The following is a 23,292-nucleotide window of genomic DNA, read 5'->3' on the forward strand; positions in this document are numbered from 1 at the left end:
CTCCTATAGCTGCTGCAGCAACGGTACTTCACCACAGCCTGTGTGTCACCAAATGTAACCAGAGTACATGTACATACACCCAGTATCAACAATACATGTGCAAACCCTGTCTGCAATTCCAAAATGCACTGCTGCACTGCTGCACTGCAATACCCAGATTTCGAGCAAAAACAGCTCTCTACCAGAACTTCCAGAAAACTGTCGAAAATATCTTGCAGTGACGAAACGGGGCCCGAAACGCACCCGAAACGCAAATCTAGCTGAAAAAACTCTGTCCAATATGACAATATACTTGTCCCGTAGCTCCACTCCCGTGAAGACAGCTCCTCAATCAAAGATGTGTAGCTCCCAGAGCTACTAAGAGGGTGTTGTACCTAAACCAAGAAGAGAAAAGAGATGATGGTGCTCTTACTCGTGTAGTACCGCTTCCTTCCTTGCTTGTTCTTGCCTCTTACTTGCCTCCTTAGCTCTCACACAAACCAGGCTCTCATACCATAAACACAATGTGGGAGAGAGAGAGAGCTTCAAACCCTAGCAAGCAAACACACACACACACAAGAGAGATGGATAGCTGAATTTTCTTCTATCTTCTTCTTCTCTACTCAACCAACAAAACATAAAGATAAGAGTACACACTATATGGGTTAGTACTCAACTACTACAACATACAAGGGTCGGTCCATAACACTAGTCAAGGAGCTTCCCTTCCCATGAAGGGGTAAACCCACCAACACTACCAACCTACTCCGTCCATGGTCAACATGCCCTCAGGAAAACAACAAGCTTGTATCATCCCATGTACGCTTGAGTGGTGCTTGCAAATGTCGGAGTCTTGAGGTGGTCCAACCGTACAATAGAATACATGAGAAGACAGCACAACAACTTGAAGAAGACAATCACTGGATGAAAATGGCCCTACGGGCATCTTACCATGTCGTAAAAGAGAAAGTGTAACCATAAGAGTCAATCTACATCATATATTTGGAGTGGGATTAAAATTAGCTTTCCCACTTCTTGCTTTTCGATGCTCTCCTTTTTGCCTTTACAATCCTCAAAATCTTTCAAATGAGATTTCTGAAAACACGGATTATGAACTTGTCTATATCTTGCCTATGGGTTGGCAGTAGTTCTAAAAGATGGAATGATCCCCCATGCATACCCATGAGTCCATGCATTCCATTCATATCATAGATTTAACCTTTGGCTTGATTCTAAGATCCACAAAGTACCAGATTCATCTCATGGTGTATGTAGTCATATCATAGATTGAACCTTTGGCTTGATGCCAACAGCATTCAGGGTGTGATCCCCTTGGTATATACCCGTGGGACCATGCATTACATATTATATCATAGGTTTAACCCTTAGCTTAATAGTAAGATCCATTAAGCACTAAATCCATCTTATGGTGTATGTATCATGGGTCATCCCCCCATACTTACCCATGAAACCATGCATTACATATCATATCATAGGTTTAACCGTTGGCTTGATACTATGATGCATCGGGCATTGCATCAATAGCAGACACATAACCTAAGGATCAGGTCATGTTTCCCAATTTTGGGTCTTTTGAAACTTCCTGGTGCAAGAGCTGATATCTATAACAAAATCCCCTACTATTCTAGCTCATCTTAAGCAAGTAAAATACTTAGTTTAACAATGTGTAGCTTGAACCACACAAATTTATACACACCTTTGCTTTTAAACTCCTACATACCTCTGCTTTAGAATGCCACGAAACCCAGAAGCCGTGTTGGCGTAGCACGTGATGCCAGCTTTGTCTTCTTCGACCATCTTCGAGCCTTCAGAACAAAAGAAGAAGCTCTCAGATCCCTCCCAGCAGGACCGGGCAAACAAGCTAACTCCTACCGCCAAAGACTCCTTCGAGGCTGCGTGTGTAGTTGGCGCATGCACGCTTTTCCTAGAACTCTCTATGAGAAGGCTGCATGCCCGTCTTCTCATGTGTTTTGGACAGAAACCCTGAACCCCGCCCAACTCCTCTCCCCATGTACTCGTTGCACACTCGACACTGCCCGGTCGTTTCTAGCCGCGGGGAGAGACCCGTTTCACACGGGTGATTGTGATAATGGTTTCCATAGCTGAAGGTGGAAGACTTTGCTAAAGCTTTCTCAAGGGAAAGAAATAAGTCATGCCCAAGGGCTTTAATATCCAGCCTCTGCACCAATCACAATGTTACAGCAGGAGTAGGTTCTCCAGTGACCAATAGCAATCAAGGAAACATCAACCACCAATAATAATCAAGGAAATTTTGGTCGTTTCTGCATAACAGCTAGTGTAAGGTTTCTTACTGCTAACTATTTATGAACAAGTATCATTAAAAATGAATTTTCATGCTTGTGGAATTTACTCTAAAATGTGAACCTGATAGTGATAATAATGGGATCTCATTTGTGTGTAATAGGATCTCCCCATGGAATAGAACCCTTGATCCCGACACCAATAATAATCAAGGAAACTTTGGTCTTTTCTGCAAAAACAACTAGTGTGGGGTAAGGGTCACTGCAAAAACAACTAGTGTGGGGTAAGGTGACCCTTACCCCTAACTATCTATGAGCAAGCATAGTTAAAAATGAATTTTCATGCTTATAGAATTTACTCCAGAATGTAAACGTGAGAGTGATAATAATGGGATCTCATTTGTGTGTAACAAGATCTCCCCATGGGGATAGAACCCTTGATCTCGACACTCAATAAATCTTGATCTTGGGTAGCTTTTGATAAAGTTGAGTTTGTAATTATGTTCGTCAACTTTTTCTTTTGGTGTGTGATACCCTGTCTCGACTAGATGGCCAAGGATTGGGTTTCTTGTGTGGGCCCGATGTTACTATCTAGGTGTAAATTGATAAATCTGAAATTTAGCCAAGGTTACTTTAGCCTACAATCTCGATCAATTGATCTTGATCGAAATGACTTGACTCCACATGGTTCTTCCATCTAGCTTTAGTAACATCTACAATCTTGATCAATTGATCTTGATCGAGATGACTTGACTCCACATGGTTCTTCCATCTAGCATTGGTAACACCTACAATCTTGAGCCAAGCAAGTGCCATTTTGCTGCGCTCATCCATCAATATAGAAATATTCATCCATGGCATCCACCCAACTCCGAATATAATCTGATAGGTTATTTCCTTCGCCATGGAAAAATCGTGGTTGAGACTTATGCAAAGCCTCACGGATATTGGGTTTCTTGTGTGGGCCCGATGTTACTATCTAGGTGTAAATTGATAAATCTGAAATTTAGCCAAGGTTACTTTAGCCTACAATCTCGATCAATTGATTGAGATGACTTGATTGAAATTTAGCCAAGGTTACTTTAGCCTACAATCTACAATCAATTGATCTTGATTGACTCCACATGGTTCTTCCATCTAGCTTTGGTAACACCTACAATCTTGATCAATTGATCTTGATTGAGATGACTTGACTCCACATGGTTCTTCCATCTAGCTTTGGTAACACCTACAATCTTGATCAATTGATCTTGATCGAGATGACTTGACTCCACATGGTTCTTCCATCTAGCATTGGTAACACCTACAGTCTTGAGCCAAGCAAGTGCCATTTTGCTGTGCTCATCCATCAATATAGAAATATTCATCCATGGCATCCACCCAACTCCGAATATAATCTGATAAGTTATTTCCTTCGCCATGGAAAAATCGTGGTTGAGACTTATGCAAAGCCTCATGGATATTACTATCAAGTTCTTCTACTTGTGTGGATATACCTTCTTTGAGTTTAAGGTACCTTTATTTGGCATGAGCTTGCAATGGTTCAATGGAGTAGTGACATTTATTAGTTTGGGAGGTATGATAAGTTTCATGTCTTCATGATAGGGGTTGCCAATTGTGACTTGGATGGATTTACCTTTGTCAGTTGTAGTGATGACCTTCGGTGTTATCATTGATGATGAGGTTTTTATGATAGGAGCCTTTGACTCCTTAGGATGGTTTTCTCAAGAGGGGCTATTGATGATAAAGGTTTTTGTGATAGGAGCCTTTAACTCCTTTTGAGTGGTTGGGCAAAGAGGGGTTCCCAAAGTAGAGGATTCATCATGAGGTACTACTACTAATGTAGAGGGTAGGTCTTGCTAGAGAGGCTATAAGCTCCAACAAAGGGTTACACGATGTAGCTGTGTGCACCTACTCTAATAATATCCATGTGAACTCACCATTACTTACATTAATAAGGGTAACCTTAGATTATAACCCACACAACAACCCCCTTTCCACATCCACCTTTTCATATTCTCTAGTACATGAAGCGATAGCTACCACCATCATCTTTGTAATTGAGATTCTTAAGCAAAAAGAAGCATGAAGATCAATGGGATTTTTTCTCTCTAAATTTCTTTATGCGCTTTTTTTCTCATTCAATTCATTAGTGGTCTCATCTCCCATTAACACTTGGCGACCATGCTTTTTAGAGTCCCAAATTCTCTTGCCCACACTCATAGTCAAATAGTGTAAAATTATGTGCACATATGTTAGAAGAGGTGGGAGCATGGTTTGGTTGGGAGTGTTGAGGCAAATGGATGTAGACAACAACGTGCTGAAGCACATATCCACTTCTATAATGATGTGGATTTATTAAACCGTCATTGGTTGCTAGAAATCTATTGCAACACTAAAATCTAGAGCAAGGAGATTGTCATAATAATGATGATGTGTCTTCTTGTCGGGCTGATGCAAGATAAACTATTAGTACTAGCCATAGTTAGTCCGAATTCCACCCTTGCCTACTACTTGTGACCTTTGAATCTATTGTGCCTTCTTATATGAGAAAACTTTGACATGGTTGTTGGTTTCAAATCCACTATCCACTCATCGGCTGGTGCTAGCATGCAAGCTACTTATGGCCTCTAGATCTATGGTGGGGCTGCTCGTAAAAAAACTTTAACATGGTTGTTGGTTTCACATCTGTAGTGTTGACGTTGTCTCACGAGGCTGGTGCTAGCATGCAAGCTACCATCGGCTGTTGTGTTTGATTAAGTAATTATGTAGGAGAAGGGTCCACCTATGGTGATGGTGACAGCCCCACAGCAAGTCAGAGCCAAACAGTATTAAACCAATTTGAGATGAGCATCTAATTCGAGATCTAAGGTCCATGTTGAATCTATCTAAGGCATAAAAAATGTGCACAATCTGAGCCTAGCTGGATAGTCACATGATTTGAGTTCGAATCAAAAGACCTTGAGCTTGGAACTAAATTGAGCCTCCAAACCAAACTATCTAAGGCCAAGTGGATGATGTGGATATGAATGTGGCTTATTTTTATTGGACTCGACATTTGTGCAACGTTCCAGGATCTCTCATTTTGGATTATTTGGTATGTCTTATATGATTATTTATGGAATACTTTTCTTCAACCAATATCACCATGCCAAGTGTGATTATTGGCATTGTGGTGATATGGGGCATCACTTAAAGGATTGCCCACACTGTTCTTATTATGATACTTTTGGGCAAAAATCCAAACATTTACCAAATTCCAAAGTGTTCTTGATGCGATTAGTAGGATGCCATTTTGGAAGAAGGATTGTCCATTCTTTTATTGTGGTCATTGTGAGAAGTATTGTCCTCATGCATTGAAGCATCAATTGGTCACAAATCCAAACATTTACCAAATTCCAAAGTGTTATTGATACGATTAGTAGGATGCCATTGGAAGAAGGATCGTCCATTCTTTTATTATGGTCATTGTTAGCCGTAGGCTAGCCTGAGCTGCGGGCCAGCGTCGCAGCAGCAGCAGCTGGACAGCCGCATGTCAACACCATCAACTGTTAGGGCCTGCCTATTTTATTGTAGGAAATGGCGCTTCCTTAATAACTAGTCAGCGCATCTTATCACAGTATTGACGAAGATTGTAAGCATCTTATCACAGTATTGACGAAGATTGTAAGCATGCAGTATAAAATGATCGATCTTGAGCATTGTAAGCGCTAGCTGCCGATTGTATCGTTTTCCTTTTTTGGGTTGATATAAGCAAGACCATTCTTTTTGTTCTCTCTCTCTCTCTCTCTCTCTCTCTCTCTCTCTCTCTCTCTCTCTCTCTCTCTCTCTCTCTCTTGTACATTCGTCTTCTTGTTACATCTTTGTGTATTCTTTTATGCTTCATACATTATGGTCATTAGAGTTATCTGTTAAGTTATCGTGCTCTTGCACTATTTACTAAGTGGTCAGTCCAGTAGTTTTCAATGATCTGTGTGCTGCGTTTGTCTCTGTGTTAGATCTGTAACTTGTCTGGTGTATGCTACGTGCATAACCAATGATTCATAGTAGGTTGCATGAGGGAATAAGCGGTCATGTTTCCCCAACAACACTTTGGCAACAACCACGATGCTTTTTGTTATTTCTTATTGTTGCCATTTCAGTTGCTACTTGATTGTCGTTGTGTTTGAATCTCCTCCCCTTGTTTTCAAACTCGTCCCTCATGTCAGCACGTGAAAGGCACTACTGGGAGTGCAACCAAGCTCGAAAATTCTTGTTTGCCAACCTTGAAGACCAACCCATTGTATCTGAACTAAAACAACCCACATCCCACTCAGAAGAAGAACCACTCACCCCTCACCCCTACTACCCCGAACTCACACACCAGTATTCATACCACCTCCACCACCACCCCCCCTGTAGCCTTGCCCCCTTCGCTACTTACAACATGATGCAATGACCAGCTGTCAATGTAAAGTACCCCAAATTTTATGGGAAGTCCTCAGATAATGTCGATGCTCACATCCTAACCGCGGTTGGCGTGTCAATGTACCTGCCCAGTTGAGACCAGCAATTGAAAAAGGCTGCCTTTGTTCCCACACTCCAGAAGATCACCGCTCTTTGGGTTGCTCAATATGAGTACACCCATTTTCCCACTTATTATGCCATCCGGGATGCATTCCTTCAACGCTTTAGAGATAAGACATCCGTGCATGTCTTGGATAAGCTGTGCAGAATGAGCCATAGGAGCGTGATAGTGGAAGATTATGCTGCAAAGTTCCAGAAACTTATTCTCAAGTTATATGCAGCTAATCAGCCTACGGAAGAAATTCTCAATTCTTATTTTATGAATAGCCTCAGCAAGAAACTCAAACGTTCCATTGCTTGGTGTTGACCTGACTACCCTCACCATGGAATAGCTTGTAGACTCAGCTCTCAAAGCAGAGCAGGTGCTGGTAGGCCCTGGCAAAAGCAAAGAAAAGTCCAAGAGTAAAAGAAAGTCCAAGAAATCCTCATCCGAATCTTCGGACAAAGAGGATGATTTCAGTGATTCCACAGCCAGTGAAGAATCGGAGGAGGAGGAGGAAGATCGCAAGTCTAGGTCCAAGAGCAAGAAGGTAGGGAAGATAGCCAAGGAATTGGCAGACAGAGCTCAGTTGGCTAGTGAATGTGTGAATCCCACTCCTACCGTCCGGTCAGACATTTGGTGAGTGAAGTGTCACAATTATGGACATAGAGTCGATGAATGCGGCTTGAATGATCTCTGGTGTGCCATCTGCTGCACGACAGCCACACATCTAACTGAAGCCTACCGATACAATGACAGGAGAGCCCCTTCGCAACCGGTACCCCAGCCTCCTATGCTGGTTGTAGGCCAACCCACCCAGCCAATGGCTACGCCTGACTAAACATGCTTCTATTGCCATTCCCAAGGCCACCAAAAGTCTGAGTTGAAATATGGAGAAAGCACAAAGTAGAAATAGAGGGAGCCCAGGCTTCCGCACCCGGTCAACCCGCAGTAAACACGGTGGAAATCCAAGCGCTAGATGAGCAAGCATTACCCTGGCCAACCACACAAGCGTCTAAATCATCAGCCATGGCAGTGACCAGATCCATGCAACCCAAGACTTCAGAGGCAGCATAAGAACCGGCCTCAGATAAGAAGGGGAAGCAGATAGGGGTCACCTGGTAGTAGGAACAACACAAATTTCGGACGGAAGTATCTACTTGGGTGGAGGAGCGGCAGGTTAAAGAGGCATTGCGAAAAAAGCGTTCAAAAAAGCAGAGGCTAATCTGTTGGCCAAAATCATAATTTAGTTTTCTGAAGATAAACCCGAAAGAAGAAGGCAAAGTATCCTCACCCTAGTCAAATGCAACGGCCACCAATGAAAGGTGCAGAGACACTAGGGCCAGAAGAATGTGTAGAAGCGGGTAGATTACCCAAGAAAGCTTACAGAAGCGGAACACCAGCCGTACAATCTATGGGAAGATTTGAAGCGGCAGCCAATACACATGTTGGTGCAGCAGTTACTCACATTGGTGCTGACTTTCAGGGAGCAGTTGATAGGTCGCCTTGAAACCTCAAGGAGAGGAAATGCCACCCTTGTAGCCGTTGTGGAAGCCTTGAATATTGAGAAGGCAGATACCCCACCAAGGGAATCCCCCATTTATGATGAAGCCATCCCAATGATCCAGGTTAAGAAGGCCGAAGTGGATATAGTAGAAGTTCTGCTGGATAGCGGTTCTGGAGTAAATATCCTATCAGATGCAACATGCCGCATGCTCGGGTTGAGTAGACGGGAACCCGCACCATTTGCTGTCCAAAATGGCGGATCAGCACAGCGAGTGCAACCACTTAGATTAATCCGCGAGCTCACACTGGAGGTATCCGGATATAGTTTCCAGATAGCAGTTATGGTGCTCCTGATGGAGACTATCAAAGGTGCTTATCCAATGTTGCTCGGCAGACCTTAGCTCCGCCAAGCATGGATCAAGCAAGATTGGGACGTGGATATGATTACTATCTGGTGTTGAAAGAAGAAAATAAAGATCTATGTTGCCAATAGGCGAAAGGTGGAGAAACCAACCCGACCGGAAATAGCCAGAGTCAACATGCTGGAACAGGATTGTCACCAAATGTTTAAAACATTATAGCCTTTGACATGGTTTGACCACTTCATGTGAAAGAGAACCTTGAGGCTCCTGGTGCTACTCCCGCTCTCCTTCACTAGAGTTGTGCCCAAAGATAGACGGTTGAATGCCTTCTTCATAAAATTTAATGTGCTATCGCACATTAGTTGGTGAATTAGGAGCTCACAGAGGGCTGATGTTTCTTGTTTCCAAGGGTTCCAGTGTTCCTCCACTCATGTCTATGTTACATTGGTTCATTTCCTCCCAAAGCTCCTCGCTTGAGGTGGATCCGAAGGATTCAAGTCTTTTAAACAAGGGAGCACTCTACTGCTATATAAGTACTGGTTTTTATTGGGATTGAAGACTTAGTGGGTTTGAGAAAGTGTGGTTTACAGTTGACTGTATTATCATTTCTACAGTTAGTCCAAATCGAGTTCGCATTAAAGGTCCATGTATCTCTAGTGTAGGTTTAAAAGTGGTTTCATACAAAAAAAAATTTGGGCTTTTGCTAGGCTCACGTGTCCAAGTTCATGCCTCTAAACTCACATCTACAAACTCACATTTGTAGATTCAAATATGTAGGCTCACGTGTCTAGGTTCATGCCTTTAGGCTCAAATATGTAGATTCACATGTCTAGTTTCATATATGTACATTCATGCCTTTGTTATATGAACTAGGCTCACGTACTTCTCTTCTTGTATGAAGAAATGAGCCTACTTGGGGGGTTCAAAAATCTAGGAACTTAGCCTATGATAGGGTTGGTGTGTAATTAGTGGGGTAATAAGTATATTTATTTTCTAATAATTATGATAGAATTTATAACTAGCACAGATTGTCTATATGAGTCTTTACGATAGTAATATTTGGTCCATACTATGCTAGGTATACCTACCTTCAAACTCATGTCTCCAAGCTTATGTATATAGGTTCATGTGTCCAAGCTCATGGCTTATGTGTCCACACTCATGATTACGTGTCCACACTCACGGCTCACCTGACCAACCTCACGTCTGTACGCTTATGTGTCCAGACTAACATTTTTTTATAATGCGAGCTTATTGGCTTCCCTTATTCGAGAGTTGGTTTAGCATGGTTTTTGGTGGTTTTGGTGACTTTTTGGACTTGATGGGCTGTGTATAATGCGAGCTTATTGGCATCCCTTATCCGAGAGTTGGTTTAGCATGGTTTTTGGTGGTTTTGGTGACTTTTTGGACTTGATGGGCTGTGATTAATGGTCCTAATCTTAATTAATAGTTATGATGCAATTAATTAGTTCTCCCTCCATCACAAAGTGACTTATGAACTAGGAGGGTGGACTATTTGACTCGAAGGGCTCAAAGGTGGTAGTTTTAGCAATTTCCTCCTCCTCACCTTGTTTGAAGATCTCTGTCAAGGTTAACTGGCAAACGGGGGTATTACGAGGTAATGGTGGATGTAGTGGTAGTACCGGGGTGGTAAGGGCACTTTGAGTACCCTAAGAATTCCTCTCGGAGCCAATTCATGGCTCGATTGAGGTATATTATGTAGTGCCTGGTGCTGGCAAGGCCAGCGGTTGTCTAAGGTTTGGGGGCAAGGCTTGGGGCAGGGCTCAGGCTTGGGGCAGGGCTCGTTTTGTTGAGCGGCTCTTTGGTGGTCTCATGATTGCCCCACCTTTGGTAGTAAGCACAATAGACAGTGGGTCGGGGCCTTAAATGTGGACACTTTGTGCGGGTATGGTTAGCATGACAAATTGGGTACCATACTAATTCCCTCTTTAGGTAAAGATGGGGTTGCCTAGTTTGATCCCAGCCTTGCTGTTCTCCAGTGTTGGGTCATTTGCTTCATTAAGGACACTGCCAGAGCTATTCTACCTGTTGTCCTAAAGAGGACTCTTTCCATTTCCCTTCGGATCTTGTGCTAGTAGTTTTGACAGATGCCTCAAACGTGCCCTTATGCAATTCTTGGGAACGAGTTTCCTTGAAATTGTCCTTAAAGTCCATGGCACTCTTGCAGCATTACTCAAAGGAGGTGTGGGCTAGGGCATATAGGTAGTTGTGTAAGGGTACATCTTCAAGGACCTCTAGGAACTTGCTGATCAACCTTTCATCATCTCACCCAGTTGATATAGTCCCAGATGGATTCTTCATCCTTTTGTCTTACGTTGTGTAATTGTTCAATTGGGCTACATCAAATCCTTGTCATGAGTATCCCACTTTAAAATCCTCTTTCAAGGCCTCAAATTTGGCTTTGTCTTCTACCTTCAATGATCAAAATCACTGACCCACTTTTCCATCGAGAGTGAGGCCAAAGGTACTCACCTTAACTCGATCATCTACATAGCCAAATGCCTCACAAATCTGATTGAGCATTTCTAAATGCAGGAACTCCAGATCCATCAAACTTGGTGATCAATTTAGAAATGTGGCAAGTTTATTTCTCTCTTATCTTGGCCCCTGCACCGGTGAGAGTGGTGTCATTCTAACAGCTACCCCCTCCCTATTTCCATGGCTATCCTCAACATTTCTAGAGTCAATCTTCCCATGGCAAGGGCTGATGCAGGTCGAGGCATAATAGGCGGGGAGATGGACCAGGCGGATAGTATACCATTGGTGGTCCTTGGCTTTGTCTTCTACCTTCAGTGATCAAAACCAGTAGCCCACTTTTCCATCTAGAGTGAGGCTAAAGACACTCACCTTAATTTGGTTGTCTACATGACCAAATGCCTCACAAATCTCATTAAACATTCTCCAGTTCCATCAAACTTGGTAATCAGTTTAGAAATTTGGTAGGCTTATTTCTCTCTTGTCTTGGCCCCTGTGCCGACTGAACAGGTGCCCGTGGTGTTATTGTTGTATTCCCTCCCTATTTCCATGGCTATCCTCAACATTTCTAAAGTCAATCATGCCGTGGTTGGGGCTAGTATAGGTCGAGGCATGATAGCGGGGAGTTGGACCGAGCGGACAGTATACCATGGTGGTCCTTGCCTCAGTGGTGGACCAGTATGTACTTTATAAGGTCCCATATGGTATCCGCCGTGATACATTCTGCGAGGAGGGTATTATTGTACATATGTGCCTCGTGTTGATAGAATTGTTCGGGGTGGGCTCTCTCTCTTTGATAGTATGTTTCTGGACCCTGTAGTGAGTGGGTTCCTAACCTAGGTTTGGTGTAGACTTGTGGTCTTGGTATGAGTTAGCCATTTTGGTGGTTGGCATGACTGCTGGATTAGTCTAGATTGGGTTACTGTTTCTCCATTCTATCTCTGGTTTGTGGTCTAGTGGTGTTGTGGCCTCTCTCTTTGGCTAGCGTTCCATGCCCATATCCTTGGGATGTGGATCGTTTGATTGTGCATTTCTCAGGATAAAGTTTCTAAGTCTTGCGGCCGGCAAGTCTTCTTTGTGAATGTGTAGGGGATTTAGGGTCTTTCTCAAGAGGGTCGGTGGTTTGTTCATGCAGTGGGCTACCAACCCTCTTGCCTCTAGGTTAGGAGTAGTGCGTCCTGTGCTAGGATGTTCTTCGCTCTTTCACGGTGTTGTCGAGGACTAACACCATTTGAATCCATGATGTGTTCATCAAAGGGTCTGATCTCACGAATGATTGAGCATAGGAAGGTTTTGCGTCGTCAAAGAAAGGGTTGTTTCTCACCAATTTCCCTGAACATAGGTTCATGAATGTGGAGAGTGATAGTGCTAGATCCCCCTCTGAATAGTTCTTCTTCTTCTTCTTTTCATAAAGGAGTTACATATGCTAGATAAGGTATAGGCATGGCTTAGCATAAAGTATGGGCGTACGCAGCTCAAGGAATGGATTTGGCTTGCTAAGGAATGGGCGTACATTCTAGTGGTATGGGCATGGATTCGTAAGGGAACGGGCGTATGCTCTAGTGGTACAGTTGTGGATTCGTAAGGGAATGGGCATATGCTTAGGAAGGAACAAACATGAACTGATAAGGGTACGGCTATTTGACAAGGAAAGGTACATGCATATGCTTTCTAGGGCTGGCAAATCTCCTAAATGCGTCGGAATGATGTGTCTCCTGACAGCTACCCGCTAATATTCTCCTGATTGTACAGCTATACCCTCTTTAATGTTCTTTCTAATCCTTTTAATGCACTTTATTCCCTTTACTCTCATTCATGAGGCAGACTTGGGAAGATTTGGCCAAGAGAAGTGAATGGCCATGGCTAAGAAGCGTATGGTCATGCATCTGAGAAGTGAACAACCGTTCACTTCTCAGAGAGAGACTGGCGAAAACAAAAATGCGCCTAGTCTTCCTCTTGAGATCTCTGTGATTTGGGTCCTTTCTTGATGTTTTTAATGGTTTTTCTTTCTGTGGATGGCTTAATCTAACCCCAAGCTATCCAATGATGCCTATGATGCTTGACTAAACCTGCTGCCTTAAGATTAATTACAAGATTAAGCTACTTATACAGTTTTTAGCTAATTTTGAAGAAAAAGAAATTAATAAACTTCAAGAGCAAGATTAGGCACTTACTTGTAGCCCCCAATTTTGATGAAGACTCCCAAGCTCCTCATGCTCCATTGAACTCCATTTGTTGAAGGAAAACAAGACCAAATTTAAAAAACATGCATACCAGAACCTACTCCTACCAGTGGATTTTAGCTCTAAGAGGATCCTCCTTTGCCTCTTCAATGATGCCAAAAGCTCTCCATATCCCAATGGCTGTTATGCTGATTTCACCTCTAGCATGTTCTTGTCTCTCAAAGCTCTACCGCTTAGCATGTTTTGGACTTTTTGTAGAGCTCATGCACTTCATACGTTGTTGTCCATGCTTCTAAAATGGCATCTGATCTAGGTTTCTTTTCTTTGAGGTGCATGAAAGATTGAAGAGATTTACTTAAGATGGTTGTGCAAATGTAGTAATATTAGAGGGATTGCTAGATGAAGCCATGACAAAGGAGTTTACAAAGAGCCTATTGCAATATGAAGATATAAGGGGAGAACGGTGTGGGATGTATCTAGAAGAAGATTATTGGATGTGGGATGTATCTAGAAGAGCCTATTGCAATATGAAGATATAAGGGGAGAACGGTGTGGGATGTATCTAGAAGAAGATTATTGGAACATGGCAATCTCTACTATTTTTATAACTTTCAAAGGAATAAAATATACTTTTTTGAGCACTAGAATTCTTACTTTAAGCATAAGAATAACTACTTTAAACACAATTATTATTATTTTAATGTCTCACTAATCAAACACACTCTCTCTCTCTCTCTCTCTTTCTCTCTCTCTCTCTCTCTCTCTCTCTCTCTCTCTCTCTCTCTCTCTCTCTCTCTCTCTCTCTCTCGTGTTGTTGAGATCTCACACCAATTTCTCCATCTCTCTCAAAAAACAATGCCATGGAAGAAGCAAAAAACAATGCCATTGACATAATATGAGTGAACAACAATAATGTCTAAAACCAATATATTTCAGGCATTAGAAGCTAGTGAAATACATCAGTATGGATGCCGCATGTAGAAGGAAGGTGGTATGGGGTAGGGAGCTCTACCAAATGGTGTAGGTGTGGGTGGGAAAAGTGGCCTCACAAGATCAGGCTGTGGTGCCCATGAGGGAACTGCAAAAGAACCTACTACGGGGGATGTATGTTGAATGACATGTTGATATTGGGGCTCCAATGGAACACCAGGTGGCCATGGGTAGACTGTGTTGGGCTCATGGGTACTAGGAGGAGTGGAGAATATGGTGCCCCCACATCCATCTGTTGCTCCCATCGAGCATACTCACTGACCTCACCCCTAAAAAATTGGTTACCCAAATCATCGTGCACAAAGGTAAGTGGTCGCAGAGGCACACCTCGTCTCTCTCCATGTTGATGCAATGTCATTGCAGTGTCATGCATGCTCTAGCCATGATCCTAGTAGTACTGGCAAAGCAATCTAGGATTGCATTCCCACGATCAGTGATGAACGTCCCAAGTAACCACCTACCATAGTACAATCTCACAATTGGCATATGCACAAATGGACAACAATGTTTAAGACAGTGACTATTACTACTTAAATTGTGTTACCTTGCGGGCGAAAGGCTTGCGATGCTCAAAAGTATATCGGATGGGATTCCCGTCTGCATCTAACTGGTATGGTGAGGTTTTCTCCTATGGTTCCGGGTCCAAGAAGATATCGTCACCTCACATCAAAACCTGAACAATCTGCAGCTACTTCGTTTCCCTGCTCGTCATACTTTGGACTAATGGACGTACCCTCACTGGGGTGCGTGAAGATAGTGAGATGACTAAAATAGAGACCTATGTGCACACACTAGTAAGTATATTAGGAAGGGAAATCATTGAGCTTCACTTTGATAAAAACTAGAGAATCTTGCACTCACCTCTTCTTGGCAATCTTCTTACATAACATGCAGATATCACGTGATGCGCAAGAACAAAGTCCTTTGCACTGTGAAGTTCCAACTTCATGCCTCCCACATAGCAATCCCTAGGTGCTCCGCATGTAGAGTGCACACCATAGTGCCATCGGCCTGTAGGAACTCTACAATAGCAAGCACAAAAGTTGACTCCACAAGTACCTCCTTAAAAACATTCCATCAAGGAACCACAACATCGTCCTTACGGAGACACAGATCTGTAGGAATATTGGCCCACACCAAGCGCAGGCCTCCAAGGTTATCGAAGGTGTCCATGCTTCCCCACCTCCTCAGAGATCCCATGAATCATTGCAATACTGCAAGATTCCTACAAACACTCTAATAACGATGAATCATTGCAATACTGCAAGATTCCTGCAAACACTCTAATAACGATGAATGGAGAGAGTCACTAGCACGCATGAGAGATTGTACCTGTGTTTTTGCTTTCCCGGCAAAAGCGCGAGATGGAGGTGATCAATGTTGAAGCTCAAAACTAAGTGCAGGAGGTCCACCACAATGAGATGGTAGTCTTCATTTAGACAACACCAAATACATGTTATTAATTTTGATGAATAAATAATCTAATGAATTTTCAAACATGTTAAGCTCATTTACTAGATACCAAGAGGTCCGCCTCATCATCTTTTAAACTCTCCGACCCCTACTCATTGCTCTCACCATGTCAAGGGGTCACCTGCTCTTCGCCCTATGTGTGGGATTGCCGCTCATCTTCATGCTCATCATCCTTGGAATGGTTGTCCTCAGACTCCTCATCAATGTCATCCCCTTCCCGCTTTGGCTGTGACCTTTTTTTTTGGATGATAGAGGCTCCTTGTTTGTGGATTTCTTACCCTTTTTCTTCTCGGGGGGCTGATTGTTGCTCGGCAGTAGGTTTCTTGCCCTTTCTGGCCACTGCATCAACCAACATTAGAACTTTAAATTCCCAAGAAATAAGCTTCATACTTCATATAAATTAAATAATGTATGCAAGGAAATGTACTCTGAAACTGCTTTGCCTCCTCTTGAGGAAACTCCCCCTCTAGTTAGTCTAACCACCATGGACAAAGTATCCACGTGTCCTTGCCCCAAAGCTCATCGATCCACTCTTCATGGTACAATCCTGTCTCCTCTATCTCAAACAGCACCCATGCATCTAAAGGGTGCTCAAGAATGTAGACCCGATCACAGACACTACTTCTCCACCACCTAATACAGAAACATTAAAGAAGTCTAAGAAACCAATATCATACGAATGAGTCCTTTCTCCACCATATAAGGCAAAAAAAAAGAGTTGTGGTACTTCATACCTATACAAGAGGCGTCGTAATGTGCACGGTTGGTGTGATTTCCTAGTCAGGATCCAAGGTGGCACACATTTGTCCTTTCCACCTAACGAATGCCTTCTCAAAATGAGACGTTCTATAAGATTTTAGGGCATCTGTGATACCTACTCCAGAGTCTACTGTGGTTCTCTCGTGCATACCGGCTACTATTGCAGGTGAGCCCACCTCCAACATCGCGTACAATTATAACGTGTACTCAATTAATTAGAACCAGTACACATGACAATGGATCCACATGAAGAACTGTTGGATGGCGGAATCTACGTGTCCCTCATAGCAAACTCGCCACTAGCCCAATATGTCAAGGAGCCTACATTTCCTGTATTGTGAACAAGCATTATGTTTCTACTTACTTTATAAAAAAATGTAATGTGTCAAGAGAGTTAGAGATCTTACTCTTCATTTGAAATATGTGCTCGAGAAATCTTTGCTAGCCTCGAAGTAGTGAATTTGCTAGCCTTTTCACCCTAGCCCTGTTATTACGAGATCACTTTTTAAAAAAACCCTTTCCCACAGTTGGGGTTGGCAATTTGTGCTAGCTCATGTCCTCTCTTAGTGAAAAGTACCTCCATCTCCTTGAGGGCATCCCTATAGTTCTTGTCGAACATTTCTACATTCATCATGTATTCTCTACTCCCTCACTCAGGCAAGCCACTAATCTTGGCCTGGTACGTGGCATCAAACTCTGACTGCAATGCGCTTATATTTATTTAAGAAACATACTTCGAAATCAAAACATGCTTTGAGAAAGAGGCGCGCACACACTTTGAAAGCTGACAAGATTGCCATGGGAAGCTTCAACCACTTGGATCGGTTAGGTCCCCGATGAGTAAGCGCTTTCTGGGCCCATGCATGATCAACATCATTGAGCTTTGACAACAACGATTGTGGATCGGCAAGACCCACACGCTGCATCATAAATATATCATGTGCCATTGTGTTCGGCACATGAATGGTAGTGACCTTGAAAAATTTGCATTCATTTTAAACAAGATAAATGATGACATATACAATGTTTGTTCATTTCATACTAAAAAAATCCACTTACTTGTTGATCATGCACAACTCCAACAAGAACTCCGCCTCCTCTTCCTCAAAGAATCGGACCACTCTGCAATTCATCTTGGGAATCCTTTGTTTTTCGACTCGATTGATATATTCACCCATTCTTGCCAAGCTTTGAGTCGATGGTTGTTATCCCAAACAACAAACATCTTCCCAACCATGTGTTGCCATCCTTCGGTCTCCTCTAGTATCATGTCAAATTCATGTGACAATGATAGGTTGTGATCCGCTACACTTTGACGGTCGAATGGAATGGGTGCTTTGCCAGGGAATCCCTTAGAGACAATGAATGCCGCCATTATCGACTGGCATGTGATCTCCTTGATGCTCCTGATCAACCCCTCGATAGAATCCTCATTCGTACGAATTTCAGGGTTTGCAAGGAGGCGACAAAGTGACACTCTAGGAAGGCGGTTTTGGCTGTCAACCAAATGGTCCTCCACCTAATTCGTGGAGATGTGTTGATCAACCACTTAGCCGAAACTCTCTTTTAAAGACTCCTCTTCTTCTACAATTGTGGCACTACTACTGGCCACACGATTGTTAGCGAGGCGTTGAAGAACTAGCTCCCGTAGTCAAATGCAGTCGAGAGGTGTTCGTTACCTCTCTTGATGTGGCCACTTATGATATGCCCACATCTTGCGAGAGAGCGATCTCATCTTACAATCTGGTGAACCCCTTCGATTGTTTACAAACGAGTGTGTGGAGGAATTTTGTCTTGAATAGTCCTAAATTTGATATGCAACCATATTTAAGAATAATTCTTAAATTAGTCTTTAATCATAATTAATTAATGATTCAAATAAGATGTGATGCAACTATCTAAATTAGCATTGTATTAAATATGCACAATCCCTTAATATTTAGGAATTATTATGCCATTTATATTAATCAAAAGAAATTTACCTAGAGAATTTAGATGATTGAGGACTCTTGGGGCGTTGAGGGCCCTGAGGGCACATGAGGACCGCTTGAGGGCCCTGAGGGCACATGAGGACCGCTTGAGGGCCGCTTGATCTTGAAGGTGCTTGAGAGGGCGGGCATTGAGGGGACTTGGGGAAGGGCATTGAGGGCACTTGAGGGCTAGAGAGGGCAAGAGAGCGGGTGGTTGAGGGCAACATAGGGCTTTCATTGATGAGAGCTCACAAAGTGTGAGTTCTCAATGGTGGCTGTGAAACAACTTTAAAGTCGTTGCACAACCACGCAGTGTTAATACCTATGTTATGGTCATTAAGAGATGTATCAATTGATTTCAGAGAGGGTGGAGGCTTCAAAAATATTGATGTCGAGGTTTGGTGTGCCATTGTTTTCTTAGGAAAACCATTTTTCTTTTCACAATTTAAGGCTAATGAAATAGCTGAGCTAAGAGAATGAGGTCGAAACGTCGAATAATAATCCAATAATGCCTTGATGTCGACAATAAATCCAAATAGTAACTCATTGAAGAAGTCGTAAAAAGAGTTGAAAATTTGTCGAAGAAGAAAACGCCTTTGTCCACTTTTGATAAAATATGCCTTGAAAGTGTCTGTCTGCAATTTGTAGAAGAAGTGGAAATTTTGCTTTACTAGAATTCCCTCTCTTTTTCTCCCTTTTTTTAAAAAACTAATGATGAGCTTTGAACTCTTACCAATATATGATTAAGGCTTTAAGAACGATACGATCCTTTTTCTCCCTTTTTTTTAAGACTAATGATGAGCTTTGAACTCTTACCAATATATGATTAAGGCTTTAAGAACGATAAGATCCTTATAAAAAAATAAAAAATAAAAAACCCGATTGGCTTCACAAGCGTATATATATATATATTCCTTTGAGCGTGACTACTGCAGGAGCTTTGGACGGTGAGTTGGTAGAGCTTTTGTTTGACTTTCGAACTGTAGACGGAGCTGGGCGACTCGCCGCGTGTTGTAGAGCCTAGGGCTATGCCCATGCATGGGGAGTCACTGGGCGGTTGCGTCTATTTTAGAGAAAGAGATACGGTCTGGTGAGCAGCCCCGTGGAGATAGAAAATCCAGTTTAAAAAATTTTTAAGCTTATAATCTTGTTGTATCAAGCTCCTCCATAGCAGCCAAAAGCACCAAGTGCACAATAGAAAAAGAAGAAATTCAGGTTGAATTCGCCGTGGAGAGGAAGGAGAAAAGGAAAACCGCGCTGATTTCGCTGCCCGTTTTGCTAATTAAAAGAATTTGAATAGTTTTTTTTAATTAGTTTCTAAATAAAAGAAATCGCAACCTTGAATGAGAAAGACGAGAAAAATCATGAACCCTTCGTTATACAAATCCTCCACTGGCCACTATCCAAAAATCTGAGAATAGGAGAAGGATCATCAAGCTTTGCTCCATAATCCATAAAGAAGGATTTGAAAACAATGTTCAATTTGCTAAAACCACTTTTCAATGACAAGGGTGGTTTTGGCCTTGTGCAGAGTGGTTTTCCATCTTTTTTTCCTTGCCCTTGATCTTCAATCACATACAAAGGCTCTGAAAATTCACATAAAGCTTCTCTTCTTTGCCCAAAAGTCTTATCCCTTTTGGCTTCTCAAACCAATAGATCCCTCAAATACATGTACCCCTTGTGCTCTAGGCTTCTTTTTCTAGTGCAAAAATTTAATAATAGAAAAAAAGCCTTCAAAAATTTACTCCAAACCAATAACCTTTGGCAAAATTCAATTTCTTGATTTTTATTGTTCAAATCTCCATGACCCAAATTCAATACATGAATTTGCTGTGCTTTGATACCACTATTACAAGACCAAGGTACATGGAGAATTTATTAGTCCACAAATTAATAAATAACAAAAATAAACCATAGATACCATAGCATAACTCAAGAGCATAAAATCAAAGAGTACAAGATTGGGTGCAATCCCCCCCCTCATGTGTGTAGCTCCACTTCAAGGACATGAGTAATTTGAGAATTCTATTCAATAAATAGCCCAATGAGCTATTAATAGTTATGCATACAAAATTGGGCTTTGCTTTTCCACTTTTTACAAATATAGCTCAAGCACTAGAGCCTGTTCACACAATCAAAACTCTTCTGGCATATGTGCTAGGAATATAGCAATGCCATGCACAAGCGTGCGCATAAATAATTTATACAAGCATTTGTAATGTGGCCAACAAAATTAACTCATAAAATAACCTTGTGCACATTCGCACATTCCATTAAGCTGATTTCTCCACACATTTTTCTACGATCATTATGCATCAAAAAGATGCTTAAATATATACATGTAACACATGTGGACTACGCAGTCATGTGAAGTGTCTAACTCTATGTGGCTGCCACATGTAATGCCCGCACTTGGGCATTACACATGGATAGCCACGCGTGGCATGAGGCACACGCCATACGGTGTGGCACAACGTGGCATTGTGCCATTATGTGTGGTTGCATGGCCTGCATGCCATTGGCCACTCGGCATGGCCGGTGGCATGCAAGCCATGTTGCAGCTTGTGGCATGCAAGCCACGTGGCTTGCATACCATAGGCCACACTGGTGGAGGGTCCACAAAAGCCCTCCTCCCAAGTGCCAAGCACCCCCTCCCCTCCCCATCCTCTATCAAGGCTTCGCCCCCTATTCTCCATCAACGTGCAGACACCCACTTCTCTTCCATCAACACGCCCTCTTTTTTCTTTCTACGCATCATGGCCACGCCATCATTAGAGGAGCTAACTATAGAGTGTATCATTTTGCAAGGATACACGGTGTTTGATGAGATGTACAAGAAGGACTCAAACAATCCAGACTTGTACCAAGCTAGAGAGATTTCAGGGAGCTTATTATGAAAATTAAAGCAAATAATCAAAGCAAAGGAGAACGACCTTACAATGATAGATATGTTTAAACTCGGAATATTAAGCGCAATTGCGACGATGAGAATGAGTAACTAATTAAGAATTTAGCCCAATCAATGGTTGCGCATCGTAGAGCTAATGAGTGTGTTTCATATGTATTGAGCGTAGTATGGTAACTTCTTTGATATAGTAATAATGTTGGCACTACTTCATAATGCCAACTTCTTTAATGTATTTGTCGAGTTTTTTATAGCTTAATGATGATTATGTTTTTTGATGTTCATCTTTTGTAAACCATGATGAAGGAGAGAGAAGAGAGAGATGAGAAATGGGCTTATCGTCAATAAATTCAAAGAGCAATGTTATGTTTTCCTTTAGATTTCTTTCAATAAGTAGAGAAATAACCTTATGTTCTTTTGATGACAAATATAGACTCTAACTCCTCATCAACCTTGGCCCTACCTTTGCTTTTATTATTACTTTGTGTTGCTTGTTAACCATTAATATTATTGAATTTATTTTGGAGTGTGTTGCATGCAAACCAACCAATGTTATTTTGAGGAGATAAATTGTTATGTTATGGTTTAGAGGGCTTAGGCTAGATAGTAATGAGGATTAGACATTATGATTAAACATGGTGTATGCTAAACAAGAAAGATTAAGTAGATACAAAATGGATTATGCTAATGACAAAGGAATTAAGCATAAGCGAGAGTATTATGTCCATTGATTCATAGCCAACCATTATAACAGGCTTTCAAGTACATACATATGAGCTTAAGAAAATCGAGTTTTTTGAGTAGCTTGGAATCAATTCGAATCTCCCCCATTCTTTTCTCAATCATCTTCTTAAATGTAGGGTTAAAAGTGTCCACTCTTGGCATCTACTTTGTGGTGAATTTGATCATGGTTATTTTTGAGATTATTTTACAAATAGCCTTTGATATTTTGAACCCTTGCTCACTCTGTAATTGATGGATGATTATTTTCTTCTTCCAATACTCCCCCTCCAATGATTACACATCACTCATAGATTTCTAGTTTCACAACCTTAGCCTTTAACATGTTTGGATTGACCTAGCTTTTTTTGTAGTTAAGGTGAGGTTTACAAAAGAGTAGTGATAATTTTGTAGAGTGGCTTTGGCTCAAGGAGGCTTTAGAGAGCCCATTCGTAATCTTGGACTTGAGGTTGGTCTCTTCTTCATTGCTTGTTGTTGCAAGTGTGCTGAGGATGCTCTCTTTTTGAAGATACAATATTTTTCTTCATAGTTCATTTTTCCTCAAAAGTTACATTTCTTTTTGAAGTAGCAGTCTTTATCTTTATGGTTAGGTTTACCCACAAAAGTTACACTTTTTACCTTTACTTTGGTTGGGGGTGGCCCCTTGTAAGGACATTTCTTGGAGAAGAAAGCTTAGTCTCCACCTCTTCCTTTTATCTTCTTTGCTTCTTCTTGGAGGGAATCGATGATCCCTTAAAGTCTTGGAAATGGGAGTTCTTTAGAGTTGTGAGATGGTGTGCCCATAGTCCTCATCGGGCATGCTCTTTCAGAGCATTGCTACTTCTTCTTCACCATCCACTAATACACGAGTATCTAAGAGTTAAATCATGAGACTATGCATGTGGTTTTTTACATGGGTAGAAAATGACTTATGAGAGTTAAGCTTGAGCTTAAAGAACTCAATCTGCAATGAAATTTTAGAGTTCTTCCCTTCATCTCAAACAATTTCTCTAGTTTTTCCCATGCTTCTAGAGATGTCTCTAGGTTCAAGATGTGAAGTATGTAGTTATCACTAAGTAGTAATGCAATAATAGCTAATTCTTTATCATCCTTAATCACCC

At 41.9% G+C, this 23,292-nt stretch overlaps 1 protein-coding gene across 3 annotated transcripts in view; it reads right to left on the bottom strand.

The window, feature by feature from the left end:
- LOC147627375 (Pseudouridine synthase family protein) overlaps nt 1–2,140 on the bottom strand; it is a 95,537-nt gene extending 93,397 nt beyond the window's left edge. For all 3 annotated transcript variants that reach the window (XR_015268487.1, XR_015268488.1, XM_086816024.1), the window contains exon 1: nt 1,721–2,140. Coding sequence is in view for 1 of the 3 variants with exons in the window: in XM_086816024.1 (XP_086672150.1) it covers nt 1,721–1,965 (245 nt within the window). In the remaining 2 variants the exon portion in view is untranslated. The remainder of the gene's footprint in view (nt 1–1,720) is intronic.
- Nucleotides 2,141–23,292: the final 21,152 nt, after the last annotated feature.

Source organism: Cibotium barometz, chromosome 21 (assembly GCF_041138505.1).
Source record: "Cibotium barometz isolate CiBa-2024 chromosome 21, ASM4113850v1, whole genome shotgun sequence".
NCBI classification, from domain to species: Eukaryota; Viridiplantae; Streptophyta; class Polypodiopsida; order Cyatheales; family Cibotiaceae; genus Cibotium; species Cibotium barometz.